Raw genomic sequence first — 24,216 nt, 5'->3', positions numbered from 1 at the left:
GAGATTTGAAATTGGTATGGTTTGGTAGGATGCGTAGGTGGGAGAGGAGAGAGTCCCACTGTTTAGCTATGGAGCACGCCAGTAGTAGTTGACCAGGAGGGTGTGATGGTTTGTGGACATGAAGGAGATTTTCGTTTTTGGATCTGAGTGGCTGGTTAGGTATATAGGGTTTTAAGGATGCAGTGAGAGAGGACAGTTAGAAGGTTTAAAGATGAGCTTGTGGGCAGTGGCGAGTTGTAGGTATCTCAGGTAGTTGGGAGGTTCAAGCCATTTGAGGGTGTGGAGTGAGTGGCAGTGGTGGGATGAGATTTATGAATTGATTGCAAATTTTCAGATTTTGTGGTAGCAAGATTCAAGTTTGGAACATAGGCCAAGGTGGAGACTGGTAAACAGGGGAGCGACGTATATAAGACAGGGAAGCAGGAAGGTGGCTGCAAGGGTTTGTCATGTTGAGGGGATGAGGAAGCGGTTGTATCTGTGGAGGAGACCTATTTTTTGGTGGGTTTTCATGATTGAGGAGTAGATGTGGGTATCAAAATGTAGGTCTTCATCAAGAATGATACATAGAAGCTTGGTGTTGGGAATGATTTCAAGGGGGGTGTTGTTCTGGCTATGTATGGTGAATGAGGTTTTGTCAATATTGGAGTTTCTGGTAGGAGAAAAAATAATTAGTTTTGGTTTATTTGCATTTAGAGCCAGATGGTTGGACTGCATCCAGTTTTTGGTTTTGTAGAAAGCTAGTTGGGTTTCTGCTAGGAGCTCGGTGGAGGAGAAGGCTGAGTAGATGATAGTCGAGTTATCTGCATATTGGATGACAGAGGATTCTGGGATGGAGTGGTGGAAGTTGTTGATGAATATGTTAAAGAGTAGAGGGCCAAGAACGGAACCTTGTGGGACTCTGTTGGGTGTAGGTAGGAAGGGAGAAGTTGATGTTTCGCACTTGACAGTTTGTTGGCGGTCGGACAGGTAGCTGGAAAACCAGGCTATGGTGGTGGGAGAGAGATTTAGGGTGGAGAGCTGGGATATGAGTAAGGTGTGGGAGATAGTGTCAAAGGTCTTTGACAGATCTAGAAATAGTGTAGATATGAATTTGCCAGAGTTGCATTCTAGGTTGATGGATTCAAGAAAGGAAAGAAGGCAGTCACGGTACTGTGGCCAGGGCGGAAACTGTGTTGGGTTGGGGAGAGGAAATTGTTCAGGTTTAGGTGTGGCATGAGTTGTGCTTGGATAGTTTTCTCTAGTATTTTAGAAATAGGAGAAAGGATAGTAATAGACCTGAAGTTGGTGGTATCTGTGTTTTTGCCACCTTTGTGGAGGGGGATGATGTAAGCAGGTGCCAGATAGAAGGGATGTAAGATTCTTGTATGGATCTATTTAAAAGAATAGAGATGGGATAGGCGATCCTTTCTGCAGATTGTTTGAGGAAGGTTGATGGAAGATTGTCAGGTCGATTGCAACAGGATTTGAGTTTGAGGAGAAGTCTTTTTATATTGCTTGTGGGAATGGGAGTGAGGCAGAAGGGGGAGGAAGATAGGTGATTGTGGCAGTAGGGGATAGGGCTGGAGGAGGGGCGTGGGAAGGAGGTGGATATTTGAGCTATATAGTCTATGAAGAATGAGTTGAACTGGGTGGATGTTTCAAGGTCGGTGAGGTTGGGATTTGGACAGGGGTTTTGTTTACTACCAAGGTGCAGAATGGATGAGATGGAGTCCCAGAATTTTTTTGAATTTGTTGAGTGCATTGATAACCATGGTCAGGGATTGATTTTGATGCCTTTGGTTCGAGGGGGGGGGGGGGCTTGCTGGTTGAGGAGGGTTAGGAATGAGTGGCTGAAATAGGATAATGCATCATCTAGTAGAAGAGTTTTTAGAGGGGACCAATCAGTATGCTTTAGGCAGCCTGAGAAAGTTAGAGGGTTGAAAGAGCAGAGGTTGCGGGTTTCGGTGTAGTGGTGGTGTTTTTGTAGAGGAGATGGGAGCCGGTTGGCAAAGGCTGGTAAGTGGTTGCTGAGTGGGACTGGTATTATTCCGGCTTTGGTGATAAGGTTTGGGTGAATTGTTAGGATCCAGTCAATGATGGTTCCAGAAGTACCATCTTTATTTAGTCTGGTTGGAGAATGTATTAGTTGGGACAAATTGTACAGATTGATTATGTGGGAAGGGGCTTCAGAGTTAATAGTGCTGCAGTTAATGTTAGTATCACCGAGGATATAGGTTTCATTTTTTTATGTTGGAGGAAATCAGGATAAGATGTCTTCAAGTGTTTTGATGTTATTGCCTGGGGGAATATAGAGGGCAGCGATGCATATGGACGTGCTTGTTTTTATGGGATTTTACTGGTGTAGGGAGTTATGGTATGGGAGGAGGGGTAGATAATAGCTACTCCACCTCCTTTTTCGTGAGCTCTGTCATTGCAAATGATTTGGTAACCGGGTGGTAAAATTTCATTATCTTTTATAAAAGATTTGAGCCAGGTTTCAGAAATAGCAGTTATGTTGGGGTGGTTATGGGAGACTGAGGCATGGAGGTTAGGGATTTTGTTTCTAAGGCTTTGTGCATTAAGTGTAGTGAGGCGAATGGACTTTGGTTTTATGGCTTGAGTGGAGAGTTTGGTGAGATTAATGTTAGAGATGGGTCCGGGGTTAGGGTGGATGTCACCGGCAAGTGAGAGAGTGATATGGTGGAGGAGTAGAGTGAGGGAGTGTGTTGGGGATGGGGGGCTTGGGTTGTGTAAGAGCAGTGTTTTTCTGGTATGACATGTAAGAGTAGAGTACTGGGGAGTAACTTGGGTTTGAATACCTAGGTTGGGTTAGAGGAAAAGAGTTCATGTAAGATGGATGTGTAGGATGAGGTGTGAGGTTGATGGTATGAGGCAGTGGAGTGTGAATGAGAGGGATGGTATGGGTTGGGGAGATGTGTGAGATAGGTATGACAAGAGACAGAGAGAGATTAGTAGGGCAAATGGTGTTATAGGGAGTGATGATATGGAGAGCCTTGTAGGTGGAGTGGTAGTAGGTGGAGTGCTGCTGAGCTTGGAGGTGGGCGGGGTGTGCTATAGGTTTAGTGTGATTGGAGTGGAGTGGGGTGGGGAGGAGTCAGGGGGATCTGTTAATGTTCAGGTAGTGGGATCAGGTGGAATTTGGGGAAGGGGAGCGAAGTGAGACTAAAAGGCGAACGGAGCAGATAGAGCCAAGAAGGGGTGATAGTCCACAGAAAAATAATCAGTATCTGGGACTCAAACTGGGAAGGTGCTACAGCCAGAGAGTAAGTGATTTCAGCAGTTATGAGGGAAGCCCACGAATGCAGTGGGTATTCCACAGTTTTCAAACATAGGGCAATGAGCAAATATAAATAAAATGTAACAGTAGTGGTGTAAGTAGACAAGGCAAAAGTTATAGTGTATGTCTATCTGCAGTGGGTGTATGCTGCCACCTAATGGTGAAAGGAGAAAACTGAAGTTTATTTTAGTTATGTCTTTATATATTTTTTTTATTTTATTTAGCAGAAGCGGTCAGGGGAGTAAACTGTAAAATTGGGAAGAGAAGGATGGATGGCAACAGACTGCAGTAGGCTGCTATCGTGCACATCGAGGGTAGATTACTGCTTTAAACATTATAGTGAACAGAATTCAAATGTTACACCTAAAAAAGCAACTTTTCCACCTTTAATTATCCCCATTCGCAAAAACTGCTAAATAGGAAGTTGCACAGTAACTATTAGAATTGTTGCAAAAAATCAAAAATAAAATAATTTACCAATAATTTACTGGGTACCTTTAATATCGCTAAAAGCTATAGGAGATTGAGTGTTTGAGAAGTACAACACCAGCACAAGCACTGTAATAAGTGGTAACAGTACTCATACCTGTAACACGCAATACCTGCAGCTGTGTTACATGCAACAGTACTTACACTTGTGTTACATGCTGCAATACCTGTGCCTGTGTTACATGCAGCAGTATGTACACTTGTATTATATGCAGCAGCACCTACACCTGTGTTACATCCAACAGTACTTACACTTATTTTACATGTAGCAATACCAGTACCTGTGTTACATGCAACAGTAATTGCACTTGTGTTATATGCAGCAATACCTATGCCTAAGTTACATGTAGCACCTAAACCTATGTCACATGCAGCAGTACTTACACTTGTGTTACACGTAGCAATATCTGCACCTGAGTTACAAGCAGCAGTATGTGAACTTGTGTTACATGCAGCAACACCTACACCTGTATCATATCCAACAGTACTTATACTTATTTTACATGCAGCAATAACTGCACTTGTGTTACATGCAGCAGTACTTACTCTTGTGTTACATGCAGCAATACCTGTGCCTGTAATACATGCAGCACCTATACCTGTGTTACGTATAGCAATACTTACACTTGTGTTGCATGAAGTAATAGCTGCATGGATAACATATTAGTTTCCTCACCTTAATGCAGAAGAAATATCTTTAACAGGCAATTTTGTTATGCATACCTACTACAGCTTTCCCTGAATATTTATCTGTATATAGATCTTTATATCCATCTATAATACATATATATATATATATATATATATATATATATATTAACACCAAAACAGGAACTGCAAATGAACTCGAACCAACACGTGTAGCAGTCACGAAACAGACCCTTCGCCACCAAGGAAACCAGTCCAGGAGCGTTTATTGAATAAAATAACACAGTTACCACAAAGCATGAAAATACTTAAAAACCAAAGGCATATAAGAACGTGAACGCCTTAATCCATGAAACATAAAACACCATGCACCAGATCAAACACCAGATCTGATGAAGTCAGGAAGTTGACAAAAACGCATGGTGTTTTATGTTTCATGGATTAAGGCGTTCACGTTCTTATATGCCTTTGGTTTTTAAGTATTTTCATGCTTTGTGGTAACTGTGTTATTTTATTCAATAAACGCTCCTGGACTGGTTTCCTTGGTGGCGAAGGGTCTGTTTCGTGACTGCTACACACACACACACACATATATATATATATATATATATATATATATATATATATATATATATATATATATATATATATACATACACATAAATATAGGTTCATAGGTCCATATATGTTTACTAAGGCTAATGACCACAAGGGGCTTTTTAAGCCTAGCCATGCATCCCAAATCTCTGCCAAGTTCTGATACCCTTGAGAATTCGAAGCAGGGGCTTAGAAGATGCAACATCTACAAGCTAGGGCCTAGGAGATGAACCATTTGCAGAGTGCCTATGTCTGTTCTAGGGATGAATTTCCTGTTCCCCATCCAATTGTCCAAATTGCACTTTGAATTGGGTTAGGGAAGAACTCTGCTTTACATGGATGGGGAGCCTGTACTAGAGACGGGGTAATCTCTGGGATACATACCTCTCCAGCTGGTCCTATTTATATCACAGGCAAGGTTCACATCCTTAGAATGGGTAATTCTGGTGCTGTTTGATTTGCAGATATGCAGGAGGTCCATCAGAGTGGGGTCTGACAATGCTTTGTATGCCAGGCATAGATCTCCCCTCAAAAGCCTGTAGGAGATGGAATACAGGGATAGAGTCTGGCCCTTGAGGCAGTCTGCATAGGATATGTTACTTATGCCCAGCATTCTTTTAGTGAGGAACTTCTATGGACATTCCAATTGTTGGATATGCCTGGTTAGGTACATACCAAAGGGGGCATTGCACTCAATGATAGGTCTGATGAAAGCCGAATATGTGGAATAAGGACTTCCTTGGATTTAGATGCCATACGTTTCTTTATAAGTTGCGCCTTCTTTTAAGGTTGGACGCCGAGCTGGCAACTCGACAACATAAAAAGTCACTGCCAGTCATTAGCAGATCGGAGTTCCGCTGTGGCGACCCCTAACCAGGAAAAGCAGAAAGACAAGACCTTTGTTTGTAAGTTGTGCAACATAGAATGATTTCCTTACTACTGTAGACATGTGATGGTCAAAGGCTAGATTACTATCTATGTGGGTCCCTAAGGCCCTGACTACTGGGTCATCTCTAAGGGATGTGTTGTCAGTACGATAGTTACCAGGGATGGATGACTTCCCAAAGGATACTATTATGCATTCCTTGGAATTTAGTCCAAGAACTGCATCATAGTATTTGTTGCTAAAATTCTATGATTTGATTATTTGTTGTCAATTATTAATTTTAAAATGTATTAAATATGTGAACTCTATCTCTAGTAACAGTGAGATGGTGAGACAAAAATGAATTTAGGTACTGTCTGAGAAACAGTAAAAGATTAAATTATATACTTCCCCTCTGTTTTTTTCTCCATAAACATAGGAAAAAGAAGAGGAGAAACAGACCCCTGGGAGAGTGAAAATACCAAGTCATGCTTTCAAGTTACCAATGCCACCCCCTGGTATAATGAAACAGCAGGTAGGGTTCCTGTCTTTCTGTAATGCATAGCTAAATGAACCAGTGTTAGGCTGTTGATTTTTAGTGCTTAAGGAGACATTAGATCTATCTGAATAAATGAGGGCTTCAGTCATAACAGTGTGGTCTACTAGATAAACCAGAGTCAGACAATAACTGCAAACTCTGAAGAATTAGATCATGGCACTCAGGGATTGATTAATCAGGACTGCACTATATGTGGCAAGAAGTGAGATATCAAACACATGAGCCTGCATGTTAGCAAAACTGGATGGAATTTTTGTTTTCTAATAAAGATGTAAATAAAGAGTTTTCAGATACATACTCTGTATTGTGATATCGGTGCCAAGTTTGGAATACCCTGGAAATGCTAAACAACAGCCTTCTAACTCAAACTCAGGACAAATGCAATGAAGAAAATGTGTTTACTGGGAGTGTCTGTCAGTGTAAGACACCATCACAACTGTATACTGTTTTAACATACCTTCGCTAACATTATTTTTGCAAAATTTCTAATTTTAAGGTGTCATGATATCTGATGTCAGTTCAGATAAACTTTAAACAAACAAGTTGGTGTTTTCTAGTGAAAGAAAGAGAAACCTTACTGAGAAACCTTAGTGCTTCACATATTTCTTTGTACGTGTCCTACATTTCTTCGTGCCATCGGTATTGTATAACGTTATAATGGGCATCTGGCAAAAGATTATTCGCTATACATACATTTTTAAAATAAAAACATGTAGTGCATTTTTTGTTTGGGGAGTCAGGCTTTACATTCCACAATAAATAAAGTAAATATCTCAGATTAAACAAAACTATGATATACTGAGATTTTCCATAAAACTTATAGCAAAACAAAACTGCAGAGTTATGGAGGAGTAACTGATACCATTATCAATAAAGATATACATTTTACAAGGTATAGGTACCCTGCATATCTCATACGTAAGATAAAGCAAACATTAAAGTGAACATATATAAACACAGTATTGGAAATCATGAACTATAATGAATAGCTTCCACTGGTATATATTGTAAGGATATATATGGGTCAAACTGGTGTTGTTTGAGCTATTCTTGTTTGCTAAAATTTGTATTACTGTAAGAGATGGCTATATACACAAAGAAATAACTAAAGAAAGCCCTCCCCGTTTTAAAATGTTATACTGTATGCGAGCTTAAAGCTTTTTTATGATGGTTATAATATTTGAGATTCTTAAGTAACTGCTGTTTAAGGTTGGCAATTCCAAATACTCTCTCCTTTCAAATGTCGGTAATTGCAATGCCAAGTGAAAACATAAAAAGCACGAAAATCCAGGAGGAGAGCAAATCTTCTCCTTTAAACTTCTTTTGTGAAGGGGGCAACATCCCCTGATGTGAGCTCAACCCCCCCCAAAAACCTCCCAAACTTAGATATACCAACTTCAAGATTGTCATACCTTGGAGAAAAGGGAATATTCAGTGAAATGCCCATCTCAGGCTTACTATATCTAAGTCCACGTTTCGTCCATTCAGTCTCCATGTTTTGGGGCCCGCTTTAGTGGGTCACGATATTTCAAATGGTTACATCCTAATAACATACCTTTGCTAACATTATTTTTGCAAATTTTCTACTAGTTTCTTGAATAATTGTTGTATCTATTGCTATTTTTAAAGTGCGTTAAATGTATGAAATTATGAATTGTTACACTTCAAAGCTTTAGGGCATTTTAAATTATCTCCACTAACAGTGAAATGCTAACATACAAATGAGTTTAGTTTCTGTCTGTCACATAATAAAATTACTAATCACACACATGTTCCTCTTCACGCACATAGGATAAAGAAGATGAGGAAAAGACCCCTGGGAAAGTGAAAATACCAAGTCATGCATTCAAGCTACCAGTGCCACCCCCTGGTCTAAATAAAGAGCAGGTAAGGTTTTTATTTTCGTGTAGTGCTTAGCTAAGTGAACTGGTGCTATGCCGTAAGTGTTTTAGTGCTGCATTTCTATCTGTACTTCGCAGGCTTCGGCCTGCTGTTTCTCAGGAAAAGTCATCATGATTTGGATAAACGAGGACACTGATAATAATGTTAAAGAGTCTAGCTAATGACTTCATTGAATAATTGAGGTTTGACTGTATATAGTAAGTGACCAGATAGCAACCATGGATACCAACATAATGCCAAATTAGCTTAAATTGTTTCCTAATGGTGATCTAACTGAAATCCTGCATCAAATGTATATTCTGTATTTGTGGTCCCTTGTACCATGCTGGATACATCAGAGAAACAGCAGGTCTGACATGTTTTTGAAAGAAATTTTATTCTACACACACACACACACACACACACACACACACACACACACACACACACACACACACACACACACACACACGCACACTTTTTTTTTTTAAACACAGGACAAACCTAATGACAGAAATTTGTTTTACTGAGGAGTGCCTGCCACTATAAAATAAAAGTTGTTCACACATCGCACACCGGATACTGTTTTAAAGTGGCTAAATATCTCATCCCACCTGTAATAACCTTCGTACAAACTGGATACTGTTTAATAAAGAATGAAAGAGAAATATTATTACTTCTTGGATTTTTTGGTCATGGCTAACAGTATACAATCCTACATCAGCAATCTATTATTTTTTTATTTGTTTATGTCATTCATGGGGGAGTGTTGTAGCAGCAAATTAAAATACATTACCATGGCCAGCCTTTCCTTCATTTTCCTGATAATCTAGAACCAGAGGCTCACAGAGAAGCTGGTTGTCTTTTTTGTGAGACTATGGAGGTAGGCTGCATGTGAAAGCATAGGACAGTTGAATGATCACTGTAAAAGTATTGATATAGGAGGTAGTATATCTGCTTATGAGCAACAGTTTGAAATAAATTACTGTGATCATTATTTATTTCAGGTGGCTGCAGTGGTGCAGCAATTAGCGTTGCCGCCTTACAGCAATAGATTCACCGGTTTGATTCTCAGCTGGGGTGCCTTCTGTATGGAGTTTGCATGTCCTCCCTATGGTCGTGTGGGTTTTCTCTGGATGTTCCGGTTTCCTCACACATCCCAAAGACATGCTGTAGGTGGATTGGACACTCTAAATTGGCACTAGGTGTGAGTGTGTGCATCTGTGTGCCTTCTGTGGAAGGTTGGGCACCAGGCTGGTAACTCGACACCGTAAAACTCCATTGCCAATCCTTCTGCAGATGGTTGTTCCATTGTGGTGACCCCTAACCAGGAAAAGCTGAAAGAAGAAGTATTCCAATACACTGTGCAGAGCATTTGATTTTTGAAGAAAAACTTTATGTGATATATGTATATATACTTTAAAGTAGAAATCATGTTGGTCACTTCCAGTTTTGATATTCAGGCGTTTTACAGACAAAGATAAATTAAAGGCAGAAATGAAATCCCAAATTGCTATATTTGAAGAAAATCAAAGAAATGTTATGACTTGTATATATAATAAGAGCGAATTCTCACAAAAGTGAATGCACTGCTTGCTTGTGTTTCAGCCAGCCAACTGTTTTCTGTTTTCACTTAGCATAAGGGTCATGGAATTTTCCATTATTTATTTGTTTTTTTTCCCAATATTCCATCATGTTGGTGTATATAATTAGTACGAGGTGTGAGAGATGCATGGAGGTTTGTCCCTCCGCAAAAAATATTAATTTTTTGTAGTTTTTGATCATTTTAGATTTGATCTTTGATTATTGCTCTTTTTTTTTTTACGCTTTGAAGCATTTGATATTTTAAAGTCATGTGTATGCATGGGTGGCCGCAGTGGTGCAGCGGTTAGCATTGTCATATCACAGCAAGAGGTTCGCAGGTCTGATTCTCAGCTGGAGTGTCTTCTGGGTGGAATATGCATGTCCTCCCTGCAGTCGTATGAGTTTCCTCTGGGTGCTCTGGTTTCTTCCCACCTTTCAAACACATGCAGTAGATGGATTGAATACTCTAAATTAGCCACAGTGGTGTGTGTGTGTGTGTGTGTGTGTGTGTGTGTGTGTGTGTGTGTGTGTGTGTGTGTGTGTGTGTGTGTGTGTGTGTGTGTGTGTCTATAGATATATATTATATATAGATATATGTATTGTATTGTTTATTTTTGTCAAATGATGGCTTTGTTGACAGCTATTTAGTCAATAGAATTTGGATGACTAAAGATATGGTCAACACGTGTAGAAAAGTATGTCAGTTTGGATGATTCTCAGTACTGGGAAATATGCCCTTTCCTCGAGAATTGTACAGTCTCAGAGTTAGTATATAGTCCTCATGCAAAAACTATTTTTTTTTTCTTTTTTGGGGGGATTTTATTTTGCATGCCATCAAGGTTGTTGCTTGGCACATGCATAATAAAGTGTGATCATTTTGTATTGATGTTTTGCACATTGACATTTGGATCATTCAATGTATTTGAAAAGACCCACATATCTATCTATCTGTATATAATGGCATACAGTTTTGCAAATCTCACAGTTTGTGAATATATTATCATGGGAGACAAATTAATAATGGTAACTATTTTTGTTAAAATCTGTGTCATTGCATATCTAGTTGCATATGGAATTATGGGGGTTTCACAGTATGTGCATAATATCCTGTACTCTATCAGTAAGGGCATGAGCTAAGTGATGAAAGGTAAAGCCACAAGTCAGATAAGAAGTTTCTTACAGTGCACAGCTGTGGGTCTATAACTTGTTGTTGTCTTTCGGCTTTTCCCGTTTAGGGGTCGCCACAGCGGAACTCCGGTCCGCTAATGATTGGCAGTAGATTTTCATGAACGCCAAGGTGCCAGCTCGACATTCAACCAAGGCATGCCCATTTACGCATGTCTTTCAAATGCCCACCCAACCGCGGGGAGGACATGCAGACTCCACAGAGAAGGCACTCCCCGCACTCCAGCCGAGAATCGAATGGGAGAACCTCTTGCTGTGAGGCAACAGTGCTACCACTGGACCACCGTGGAAGTATCACAATATTTTGGCAAGACTGTTACTCTGAGGATTGTACAAACACTACAACATACAGATGAAGCACTGGAAACTTGAACAAGTACTGATCACGGAACATCCAATTCCAGCAGTCAGTAAAGCAGAAGACAGAAAACCAGATGTCGCAGCTGAAGGAAAAAGGGAAAAGCATTCATCATTGAAATAGCTGTACCTAGTGATTATAGTGCCTTGTGTACTTTACAAAAAATTATAATAGATTAGATAGATAGATAGACAGATAGAGATATATAAAGATAGATGACAGAGCTATATAGAGAGAGAGACTTTTACTTAATTTAGTCAAATGCTTCTTTGGTCAACCAAGAATAGTGAAGGGCATTTTGTTGTTGTCTTTCGGCTTTTCCTGGTTAACGGCCGCCACAGCGGAACTCCGGTCCGCTAATGATTGACAGTAGATTTTCATGAATGCCGAGGTGCCAGCTCGACGTTCAACCTTCAATGAAGGCACACCCATTTATGTATGTCTTTCGAACGCCCACCCAACCACAGGAAGGACATGCAGACTCCACACAGAAGGCACTCCCCATGCTCCAGCCAGAAATCGAACAGGAGAACCTCTTGCTGTGAGGCAACAATGCTACAGCTGCACCACAGCGGAATGGTAAATTGACTGCTGTTTTGGTTGAGTGTTTTGTTGACTAACCTAAGTTGTTATGTAGTGTGTGTGTGTGTGTGTGTGTGTGTGTGTGTGTGTGTGTGTGTGTGTGTGTGTGTGTGTGTGTGTGTGTCTGTATGTGTATGTGTTTATTAGGTTAGAGGAAGGGTTAGGTAAGATGATTTGTTTAGTGCATCTTTGAATGTGTATTGGGGTTAAAAAAAAGGATGGGTAAGGGGTTAGGTTTGGTGCATGTGCAAATGTTTGCAGATTAGGGTTAGACTAAGGCTTATGTTAGGGGACAGATTTATTGTTGTTCCTTACAAACTTTTCCAAGTTAGCTGTAGCAACCACTTACCTCTTACCTATGTGGAACCCCTATCATGACCAACATATAAGCCTCATTTAGTTCTAGACTTCACCAGTACAACAACAAAGTTGCCAGATTTGATTGCAAAAAACCTAACCACGGACCAGACCCACCACTGTTCAGCACTAAAAGCACTTAACTAGCTCAAACTTCCTCAGCACCTGTCTTATACTCAGCTCATTTTAACCCACAAAAATCATCCATATCCCTTGCACCAGCCCAGCAAGTAGCCCCATACTTAGGTTCATAGGTTGGTACTAGGCTATCGGCCCTAGGGCCTATACAAGCCTAGCCATAACAATTCCCTGGATATTTCTTCCCACAATATTTACTTCCCTGGACCCCAGCCTAGCAGTGTGACTGACGTGATCCCCCGGGTGAATTTCCTATCTCCCATCCAATCGTCAAGGTTCCTTTTGAAGAGGGCCAAGGAGGCACTCTGCTTTTCATGTATGGGCAGTCTATTCCAGAGTATGGGGAGTCTCTGGGTCAGGAACCTATCCCTCCAGCATGTTTTGTTCATTGTGATGACAAGGAACAAAACATGCTGGAGAGATAGGTTCCTGACCCAGAGACTAGGCTATAGGCCAAAATGCCCTTCAGTTCTATCTACCAAACTGTGCCTTTTGGTCAAACGATAAACAACTGCTTACCATCTACAAACCACAAAGGGCTGCTGAGGTCAATCTCTGTTCCAATAGTGTAGCCAGAACTTAGAATAAAATTCCTGTATCAAGCAGGTCTATATCACACCTTCATCTTTTCAAACCATTACCAAAAGACTTCCTTCCTGCCTCCTGGCCTTGTCCCTGCACCTCATCTGGGACATCACTTCTCTAACGTCCATCATCATCTTCTTATACCTCCCTTTAAAGCACGGAATCACAACCTGCTTATCTTCTTTTAATACCTCACTTTATTGTAGTACTTAAACTACTATACTTGCTTCTAATTAACACAACCAAATTACTATTCTATCAATCCTTCTCTATTAACACTTAAAAGTATAAGATCTCCTTTAATATTTCACCCTGTTGTATTTCTTAAATTACACCTACATATCTTATACACCTTTCTTCTATCTGTATATACTCAGTAGAAAGGTTGTATATTACTGTTTGTGAATATGAATACACATTTTATTATACTGATTACTGTGCTATGTATTCAATGAAACTGCATGATAAAAGTTGTTATTGTAAATATTGACTGCATTAAATTTGTTACCTTGGAGCTTTTCTCCCCAGGCCTCTGCTGAAAAAGGGCACCTGTGCCCGGTTGGATTTTCCCAGTAAACAGATGTCAATAAACAAATAAATAAATAGTGTAGATATTGTGAATCTACCCATCTATCCACAACCCCCTTTTCTCATTTTAGTACATTGGCTTGGGGTGTCACTTCACCAGTGGCAATCATCTAGAGCCAAGGTTTACACACCAGGTGGCAGGCATCTTTATTTACTCAAGGTGAAAGGCTGAACAATTTTAAAATTTGGTGTAAGTTCTAATCACTAACAATTCTGCTAGACATGGTCACAAGAGATTAGATTGATAGTACTTTATTAAAAGTTGCCAAGGAGAAACCACATGAGATGTGAGATAGTTACTGATACAGGTCCTATATTACAACTTTTGTTGGCTTGAATATTAATGTAGTAATTAAGAAGTACTGTTGATGGTTAATAAAGGTGTTTATTCATAAAAAATGAATGTAAATCCTATGCACAAATGTTATATATATATATATATATATATATATATATATATATATATATATATATATAACTTTTACTTTAAACATGGTGGAAATATTGTATGCAGAGGCTATAAATAGAACTGTCGCTTTAAACTGTCAGGTGCCATTGTGCAATATTCAAAGAGGATTTTTGTAAGGTTCAGTTAAAAAAAGGCAGCTATGCAGTGAAGTGATGTTTAAGAACAGGGTATAGCCCCATTAATTCAGAATGATGTTGGCATTTCTTAGCAAGGGCTTGCTTGTCTGGACAAGGAGTTCTGGATAATATGCTGCAGTAAGAATAACTGTGGATTATACCTGAGGAAGTCTGGACATCTTGCTACAAAAGAGTGTCAAGAGAGAGAAAAGAGATACTTGAAATCATCTATGTGCTGTGGATATTAATTCTTTCTCCAGAAGGGAATTACTGGAATTTGTGTGAGAGACTGTATCACTTGTTTATGGAACTCGGTGACACTGAAAGAAAGAAATAAGGCATTTTGTATGTCTTTCCATTGACTGCCATTACAAAGAGTTATTTCATTTAGTGCACTTTTTTATATGACATGAGTCTACAAGTCTAACTTTTGCTTGACTTCACAAAAACTGTATTTATTTTCTAAAGTCCATTAATAATCCACATTAGTGAAGAATGTGGCTATTTTCAGTGCTGGTATTTATGCCAACAATCCTGATTTTACTTTGCTGTCTGCACAAAGTCTTACCAATTTACCCCAGCTGAAGAGAAAGCATTCTTATACTGTTGCTCATTGGCCAGTCATGTGGTGTGAACTTTTTTGCCTCTAAATGCAGTGCATCTACACTGTGGCTGTCTAAATGCTCAGATGGTGACTGTTGAGCAACTCTTGCACATCATAGACACTGTTGTTGAGGGTATGGTGTCCTTTTCCTGTGCTATATCAATGACAAAAGACAATTCTACCACTGAAAAAATGGCCATTAAGGAATACCTTTAGGCATACCTGATAGCTTTTTAGTAGTGTGCCTCCAGGAATAATGGATCTGAAGTGACTAGTCAAGGATTCTCTTAAACTTGCCAGGGAGCCTTTAAAAGCCTTTGTGATCATGAAAGGAGCTGACCATCAGGACTACAGTAAAACAAAGAGGGCACTGTTAGCCTGAGCTGATGTTATCTCTGAGACTCAAGTTTAAAAGTTTCATAGTTAGAGATTTTCTTTTATCCACATGGTAAGATTTCAGTTAACTGATTCAAAATATGTACTTAAATTGTGTCTACAATGTGATGGTCAACATATAAAAAGAAAATGATAGACATGTTAGCCACTGTTAACATTTAAATGTGGTCTGTTTGCCTCTTTATGAAAGTGGGTGCTTCAAAGTGACCTAAGGATGCTGAAAAGGTTGTACTGGTAGAGAGATTACTATGCAATGAAGCCATGTTAAAAACTGAGCTGTGGTAAAGGATGTTTAAAATTCTGATAGCAAACATAAATTAATGACTGTATACATATTCTATTTTAAATGTAGAAAAAAGGTCAAATAGTTACATTTTGTACTAGCAATGGTGACACGTATCTCTGAAATCTGTAACCAGGGAAAAGCATGCTGATAATGTCATACCCATGGAATGTGATGAGTTGTCTGCACAAATAGTCCAGTCAGCCTGTTCCTGTTGTGGTACAGCAAAATTAATTAAATGCAATGTTTTAAGTGATTGCAGGGAGATGCAGGGGCTACTAGAGCTATGCAATATGGTCACACATATCAAATCACAGCATGTGTGTATGTAAAAAGAGGATCCTTATTAAAAAAGCAGTCAAACTAAATAGCATTTATGAGGTCAGAAATTACTCAATTTGAAATACAAATTGTGTTTGAAAAGGCACTTCACAATATTTCTGTATTTTCCATTTAACACATGACATAGTAATAATGAAAGATTTTCACTGTTTTAAGGACTTATCGAGGCAATGGGAAATATATACTCCTTCAGATAGACCACCTTATTGGTGTATGGAGTGGAGTCAACAAATGGATAGCCTACAAAAACACCTTTGCCTAACCTGTAATAAAGTAGGGAGCAATCACTGGATACATTCATAATTGAATATAAGCCAAAAACAAGGAATCATTTTAGAAAACCTAAAGGTACTAAAATGTAGCTAAGGTTATGGAGAAAATGAGAGGCAGGAAGTTTCCAAAAAACATTTGCATAAATATATTACCATATACCTGTAGCCTGCAGGAATTAAACCAGCAGCAGAAGGTTACATAGACAATATTGCAACTTAAAAACTGTTGCAAAAACAGATAATAGGCATGGCTAGCAGGACCGAAGAGAAGGAATCACTCAATGAAAGCCAGCATTCAAAACAAGCATTAGAAAGTATGGACATGCACAACCTGAACACAGTTCTAAACTTGTCAAGCTAAAAGCCTCAAAAGCAGAGAATTCTAAGTAGCAGGAGAAGGTTGAGAAGGAAAATGTTAATAATAAGAAAGACCTTTCTAGTGTAAAAAATTTGAAAGAGTTCACATTTAGAGTTTAAACCCAGTAATGTCACTGTGAAACAAAGCAAAAAACTCAAGTAAAGGAAGACTGGAGGCAACAGGTATGTTAATAAGGAAAAAAATAAAGGTAAAGTTTGTTCTGAGATGCTCTTTGTAAAGGGACAGCAAAATAAAGAAAAAAGTGGGAAGGTAGCCCACTGTCACACTGAGATTGTGGGAGAGCAACCTAAAGAAGAACGGAAAAAGGAGGAGACAGTGTGTTCTTTATGATAAAAGATAACTCTGAGTAGAACCCTAATGATAGTCCTATTAAGTCAACATGTGTGAACCATAAACAGCAGAAGTAGCATTTTATGCATCATACTTTTAAAGGAAAAAGAGAAAGCAAAATAAAGCAGGAACAACTGACACGAAAAAATAGTGGCCTAAACTGTCTAACTTAGGAGAGGAATTAGACACTGACAAACTAGTAATTGTACTGATAGGAGAGGATGCAGTGCTTTCCACCTCATAACAGACTGACTCTGGGGAAACTCTAGAGCTGTTTAACATCCAGGTAAAGTGGATAAACTTACAAAAACCCCACAACTGAAATATGACACTTTGAGCAGAGAAACTGAAATATAGATAGGGTTGTAGGGGAAGAAGGTAAGCAAAACATTTTAACTTCATAGTCATACTTCAAGTTAAAAATAATTTATAGTACAGAGTGAGTAAAGATGGAGAGGATATGGTACATCAAATGGCTATTCGAACTGGGGTAAAGCACATAGTCATGTACTAGGAGGAAAAGTAAGAATGGATACATCTAAAGCATGAATCCTAGCTGCGTCAGCAAGGTTGTACTGGTCAGGAATAATAAAAGAAGCTAATAAGTTTTGGGCTGGATGCCCCAAATGCTAGAAGACAGCTCTTCAACCAGGCTTCACAAATCATTTGATCCCAAAGTCTGTTATAGAAATGGCATTTGAATGTATTGCTATAGATATCGTTGGTCCTTTGGTAAAAACTATTTGTAGGTTTCTGTACCTTTTGGTTATTTTGGACTACGTTACTAAGTATCCTAAGGCTATTCCAATATGTAAGGCTAATGCTAGATCTACAAATAGTGAGTTAATGTTATTATTTTTATATATTAGGGAAAGAGGGAAGTAGTCACTAACTAGGCCACTCCTTTTATGACCAGAATAATGTGTCAGCTCTCCCAGTGCTTTAAGGTCAAGCTATTGAGAATATCAGTCTATTGTCCAGACAGATGGGTTGGTAGAGTGTTTTGATTAAACATTAAAGTCCATGTTGAGAAAATGTATTGAGAAAGATGGCAAAATCTGGGATTAGTTAGTGTCATACCTTCTGTTTGTAATTAGAGAAATACCACAAGCCTTGACAGGGATAGGCCATTTTTGAGTTGTTTGGCAAACACCCATGTAAACTGTTAGATATTGCCAGGAATGCTTGGGAAGAAGAGAAAAGCCCATTTAAAAATGTCGTAGAACACCCTACAAACTAATAAGACAGGCTGAAAGTGATAATGCCCATTATGTGGCAACACATGGAAAGAACCCAGGCTATGCATCCATAGGTGTGTAACAGAAATGCAAGGACCATGGATTTCAAAGCTGGAGACTAGGTTTTAGTTGTGGTCCTCCTCAACAGAGAAAAATATTGGCTATTTGAAATAGTATATTAAATAGAGTAAACCTCCAGGTTCAACCAGCTGGGAAAAAAAAGACCAAAATTAATATACCATATAAACATCCTGAAACCAGAGAAGGAAGGATAAACCCCTGTTAGGTCAGCTGCAGAAACTAGTAGATTTAGTGAAGAAAGGAAGTTGGCCTCTTTGCCTGAAGTTCTTGTAGATAATGCACTACCTTAGCCCCAGAAACAAGAAATAAAGGAATTTCTGCTAAAAACAAAGAAGTGATATCAAAATTACCTGGCAAGATGGACCTGATGCAACACTATATTCAGACTATTCCTAGAGGAAATAGTTAACTGAAGACGTTACAGAGTACCAGAGATACAGATAAAGGCTGTGCAAGACAAAGGGCAAAATGTTACAGCTGGGAGATGTTAGAGGACTCATAAAGGGAATGCAACAGCTACATTGTATTAATTCTAAAGAATCATGGCACAATCAGGTTATCTAATGAATTTCAGAAACTGAACAGAATTTTGGAATGTGGCAGATATCCAACACCTGAGGTAGATAAACTAACAGTAAGTGTAGGGAGCTCATGATCCCTGACCACCATTAGCTGTAACAAGTGGATATTGGCAGGTCTGTCTAATGGCACCAGATTTTTTAAAGCCAGCGGGCTTATTCCACTGTACAGTCCTTCCTCTTGGGCTGCATGTTGCCCCTGAAAGTTTTCAGACATTAATGGATAGAGTCCTGAAACCCCCATGCTAAATATGTCAATACTTACCTGTTTATTTATTTATGTATTTATTTACTTGCTTACATGCATTTTTACTCATTTTGATTTGTTAGCTGGGGCACAGCAATGCACACAATAAACCAATTCTAGTTTCAGCATGGGAAATATGTTAAAAATAGATAAAAACATAACTGTATGATTCATAAAGATTGACTAGGAGTACAGACAATAGAACTGCATAAAATAGAAGCATAGTTGTATGCTACAAAGTATAAACTGGTTATACTGCTGTGAGAGCAGTGCGGCAAATGCAGTAATACTGTACATAATGTATAGGTGTGTACACTTTGAGTAAGACAGAAGGGCAGAAAAGGTCATAATGGGAACTGAACTGAATATTGATATATGGTTCAGAAGGAGAGTAGACAGTGATACAGTGCATGTGGAACATTAGCAGACAATAGTTGGTATTAGCTAATGTGTCCTGTAGGATGGCAAGTACATTTTGCCTATTTGAGATATGCTTTAAGCTGTGTACTAAATATGGGATACACAGTAGTGTCCTTGAGGTGAGGAAGAAATGATATCTAGAGTCTGAGACCAAGAGCAGAAATGTGGTTCGTGCACTGAAATTTGGTTGCTGTGGTTTACAGAAGAAGACCAGTATGGGCTTGACTTCTGTTTCTAGGAGGGTATTCTTAATATGAGTTTAGGATAAAGAATGGAAGATGTTTGTCTGTAGAAGTTTAAACAACCAGCATACAAGTAGGAGGTCAGCTCTTTGTTTGACTGGTAGCCATATGATTTTTCCAATAGTTTGGCAGTGATGTAACTCTTTACGAGGTATTGATGGACCTGCATATTTTGCTAGAGATGGTATTAATGACTTTGGTGCTCTTCCCTCAATATTTCCCTCAATCTGGAAAATATCTCATATCATACCCCTACACAAAGGAGGCAAAGCCACAGACCTTTCAAACTTTCGTCCTATAGCACTATTATCTCCTCTAGCTAAAATCATGGAAAAATGCATACACAAACTACTCACCCATCTCCTTCAAAACAATCTACTTGCAGATACTCAACATGGATTTAGACCTTCACATAGTACTACCACTGCTCTACTTTCCTTTTCCAACACCATCAACTGTAATCGTAACAACTTTCCTAGACCTATCAAAAGCCTGGTCAACCACTCACTTCTACTACACATATTAAAATCCCTTGCTTTGGATACCTCCTCCTTAACCTGGTTCTCTTCTTATCTCGAAAACAGGCAACAAGCAGTACTCTGGAAAATTGTCTATCTTCACTACTACCTATCTCTTTAGGAGTCCCACAAGGATCCATACTAGGCCCCTCCTATTCTCTATCTTTATTAATGACCTCCAAGCATCTATCCAAAACACTACATGTATACAATATGCAGATGATTCCACAATTATTTGCACAGCCTCCACTCAATCTGAACTCCACAGACTGGTTCTCAAAAGATGTCTTCTCCTCAATTCCAAGAAAATAAAACTACTACTTTTCTCACCTACACACAAATCTACACAACTTTTTCTCTATTACTACTGATAACCTCCTCATCTCCCCAGACTTATCAACTAAACTACTTGGTGTTACTATTGATAATAATCTAAGCTATGATTACCATATCAACAACACCATAAAAGCACTCAATAAAAAATTGGCACACTATACAGAATCAAACCCTACCTAACACCTGAAGCACGGACCACCTTAGCACAAACACATCTCATCTCGACCCTATTGTATGCCTCCTCTATCTACACTCCTCTCAAAAAGTAACCTAAAGAAACTTATCCTACCACAATATAGCTCGCTTTGCCACAGCATCCCAGTATAGAACACACCACTGTCTAAACTTAAAACATTTACACTGGTTGGAACTTCCCAACAAGATTATATATCAACAACTCCTGATAACACATAACATATTATATCAACCATCTAAAACACCAGCTCTCACTAATCTTCTGAGCCCTTATAATAAGAAAAGCTTCAAGTCAAAACAACTCGAATCACCAATTTAGGCAAAATATGGAATAACCTACATTACCTCTATAGGCTCCTTTGATCTTTTTAAAACAACTTCTTGCACATCTTACAAACTTCTGGCTCTGCTCTTGTACCAATCCCGACTGAGAAACCTAATACCTTCTACTATCATTCTTCCTCACTTCTCAACTGCAATCCTTCTCTGTGTTCTCAAACATCCTAATGACTCTACAGTTTCTACTGTTCTCAAAAAAAAAAAAAATTATACATTGTATATACACTAATATGTATGCAATGATTTGTATGGAGTGTAGTTCTAGATATAATCAATGTCTCTTGTAATACATAAATAGTATTCTATGTGTTTTATTTTTTTCTTGATCCAGACTAATAACTATCCATGGTAACTTAATATCTGTTAAAGGATCTCATAGTTAATCTTCAATTTTGTATAACCTTTGTTTTAATTCTGAGCTCCACTGAAAATGGAAATTATCCAGCTGGACTAGCCCGGTCAACAAATGTAAAATAAAATAAAATAAATAAATAAATAAATAAAATTTTTGGGCTCAGTAGCAATTAGTTGTATACTGCATTCAAAATGAGAGTGTTGGATACCTTTACAAATGTCAGACCTTGCTGGGTAGCATAGAAAGTGGGAGATTCTCCTAGATCAGAATTAAAGGCAGCTAATTTTGCTTTTTGTGTTTTTTAGCTGGTGGTAAATGTTTAGTGATATGTCAAGCCATATTCATAGGTATTTGAAAGGAGAAACATTTTCAGTAAGTGAATTGTTGATGATGGAACATAGAAGCTGTAATAATCCAATCAGGGGATCATGACTACCATTGAGCTAAGGTGCAGACTATACTAGACTGTCTGAGACAAACTAGGGTAACTGTCAATTCCTCTAAAAAGCAAGCTATGTATTATAGATATGAAATATTTAGGTTGTCATTGGTAGGTGGGATTATTAGGGCCCCCCCCAAAAAAAAAACTTGCTGCTTTAAAAGCTGGCCTAGTCTTAGCACTGAGAAGCAAGTGAGGGCATACATAGGGATAAATGGGTACTGTCCAAAATGTGTACCCCAGTTTGCATCAGTAGCTTGTCCTGTTTCAGATCTGCCCAAAAGGAAGATAACTGTTAAGGTAAAGTGGACACTAGACACAGGCAATACTTATAATTAGCTGAAGAAAATATGTTTATGACCTGTATTAGCCTCTCCAGATTTCTACAGTCCTTTTGTACTATATACCACTGCATCACACATAAACCAAGGGCCAGTGCTGTCAGAGACCTTTGATTGGAAAACATACAATATATTTTTGAGTCAAAAGTGGAAAAGAACAGAAACAAGGTATTCCACCACTGAGAGGGAATGCTTGACAATCATATAGGCAGTATCGCCATTAAAGTATTACTTTCTTGGTTGATAATTTACACTGGTTACGGACCATGTGCCACTGTTATAGCTGAATAGACAGCAAGATGAGAACACAATGCTATGGAGGTGGTTACTTTCCTTGCAGCCTTTTGAAACTGTGTTGAGACACAAACCAGTGTTGTCTCACCCATAATGCAAATGGCTTGTCTAGGGTTCACAATCTACCTACTGGGCCTAAAGCTGAGGACTTCAGGTTGGAGGGTAATTTGCAACACAGTGTGGTGGCTCTGACCAGAATGGTGACCTAAAGAGATGTAGATAATGTGTGCTAATGTAATAGAATAGTTTATTTAAAAACGATCTAAATATTGTATATAAAGGCAAATAATAGAGCTCTTGCTTTAAAAAGTCAGATGCGGTCGTTTACTAGGCAGACAGGATTTCTGCATGGTTCAGTTAATTATGCAATTAAGGGGTGAATAAAACCGGGGCTATATTTGTACCAAATCAGAGTGATGTTAACCTTTCTTACAAGGAGACTATGTGTGTTGAATACTGGTCCTGGGTAGTGTGCTACAGTAAAATGAATCATTGTGAGTTATACATGAGTGAACCTGGACATTTTCCTGCAAAGGAATCCAGAGAGGAGAGAGCTACTTTGAAGTATGTATGTGCTGTACACCAGAGCCAGATCCATCATCTGCCCAGGGCCTGGTGTTGGCTGGGGGGGGGCCCAGACACAACATTAAGTTAAAAAAAAGAAATGTTTTTTTACTTTCCTCAGCATCCGTGACTGCAGGACCTAAGATACTTAATTCTCTGCATCAACTGCCATTAACTTATTTTCTTTGGTAAGTTACTGAGGATTACAGTCAATGTCAGTCATTAGAATTGCATAGTTTTTGTGTTTCATAACATACGTGCTGATGCAAAACCCATTCTGATCATTTTTAAGTGATTTACAGTAGTCTTTTTTCATTTGTCTCCACTTTTGCAGAACATATCTGATTTTGCCTTATATTATTTATGTCTTGTCCCTGATCAAGTCACTTAACCAGAGAAATTTGGGCTAGACTCATCAGTGGTCCCCCTGGACTGCAAGCCTAGTGACTAATACCTATAAACCAGAGTAGCTATGATTTAAAGGAAGGAAATCGATTGTAGTAAACAAGAACATCATTACATGAGCCTCCAGGTTGGTGACACAGCACGAAGCGTCAGAGACCATCCATGTGCAACTAACAGTGGGTAAAACTGTCTTCCAGTTTATAGCCTTCTACAGACCACCCTCCCAAACCCAAGAACCCCACTCGGCCTTCCTGAGAACACTGAAAATATGAAGGTCTCTCCAAACACCATTATATTGGTGGACTGCAACTACCCAAACGTAGACTGGGAACATTACTCTAGCTCCAACACCCAAGCCCAAAAGTTCCTAGAATTTATAAACTCAAATGCTATGGAACAACTTGTTACCACTCCCACAAGAGGGGAAAACATACTGGACCTGATCATCACCAACATGGGGACTCTATGCTCCAGACCAGAAGTGTATCCCTCACTGGTAAGATCAGACCATAAACTAATCTCACTGGATATTCACATCCCGACCCCACCCCCTGCCCAGAAAACCACAGTGAAAAACTTCTCTAAATCAGATTTCACACTCCTGAAAACTGAGGTGGAATCCTTCAAAGGCCCGGGCCTGTGGAAAATATGGCCCAGACTGCAGAATCCTTTATAAATGCATTCTATGAACAACTTCAGGAATGCATGGATCATGCAATCCCAAATAAAACCAAGACCCA

The 24,216-nt window shown here is 39.0% G+C and overlaps 1 protein-coding gene across 1 annotated transcript in view; it reads left to right on the top strand.

Annotated features, from left to right (window-relative positions):
• Positions 1-24,216, top strand: part of LOC122812967 (nucleolar protein dao-5-like) — a 185,826-nt gene that overhangs the window by 115,417 nt on the left and 46,193 nt on the right. Inside the window, exons 9-10 of the mRNA XM_044085058.1 lie at positions 6,316-6,411; positions 8,227-8,322. Coding sequence (XP_043940993.1) covers positions 6,316-6,411; positions 8,227-8,322 — 192 coding nt within the window. The remainder of the gene's footprint in view (positions 1-6,315; positions 6,412-8,226; positions 8,323-24,216) is intronic.

The sequence above is a fragment of the Protopterus annectens genome, chromosome 10.part0, assembly GCF_019279795.1.
Source record: "Protopterus annectens isolate FY-2018-M chromosome 10.part0, PAN1.0, whole genome shotgun sequence".
In the NCBI taxonomy this organism is placed as follows: domain Eukaryota; kingdom Metazoa; phylum Chordata; order Ceratodontiformes; family Protopteridae; genus Protopterus; species Protopterus annectens.
This window is presented reverse-complemented; position numbering and strand designations above follow the sequence as displayed.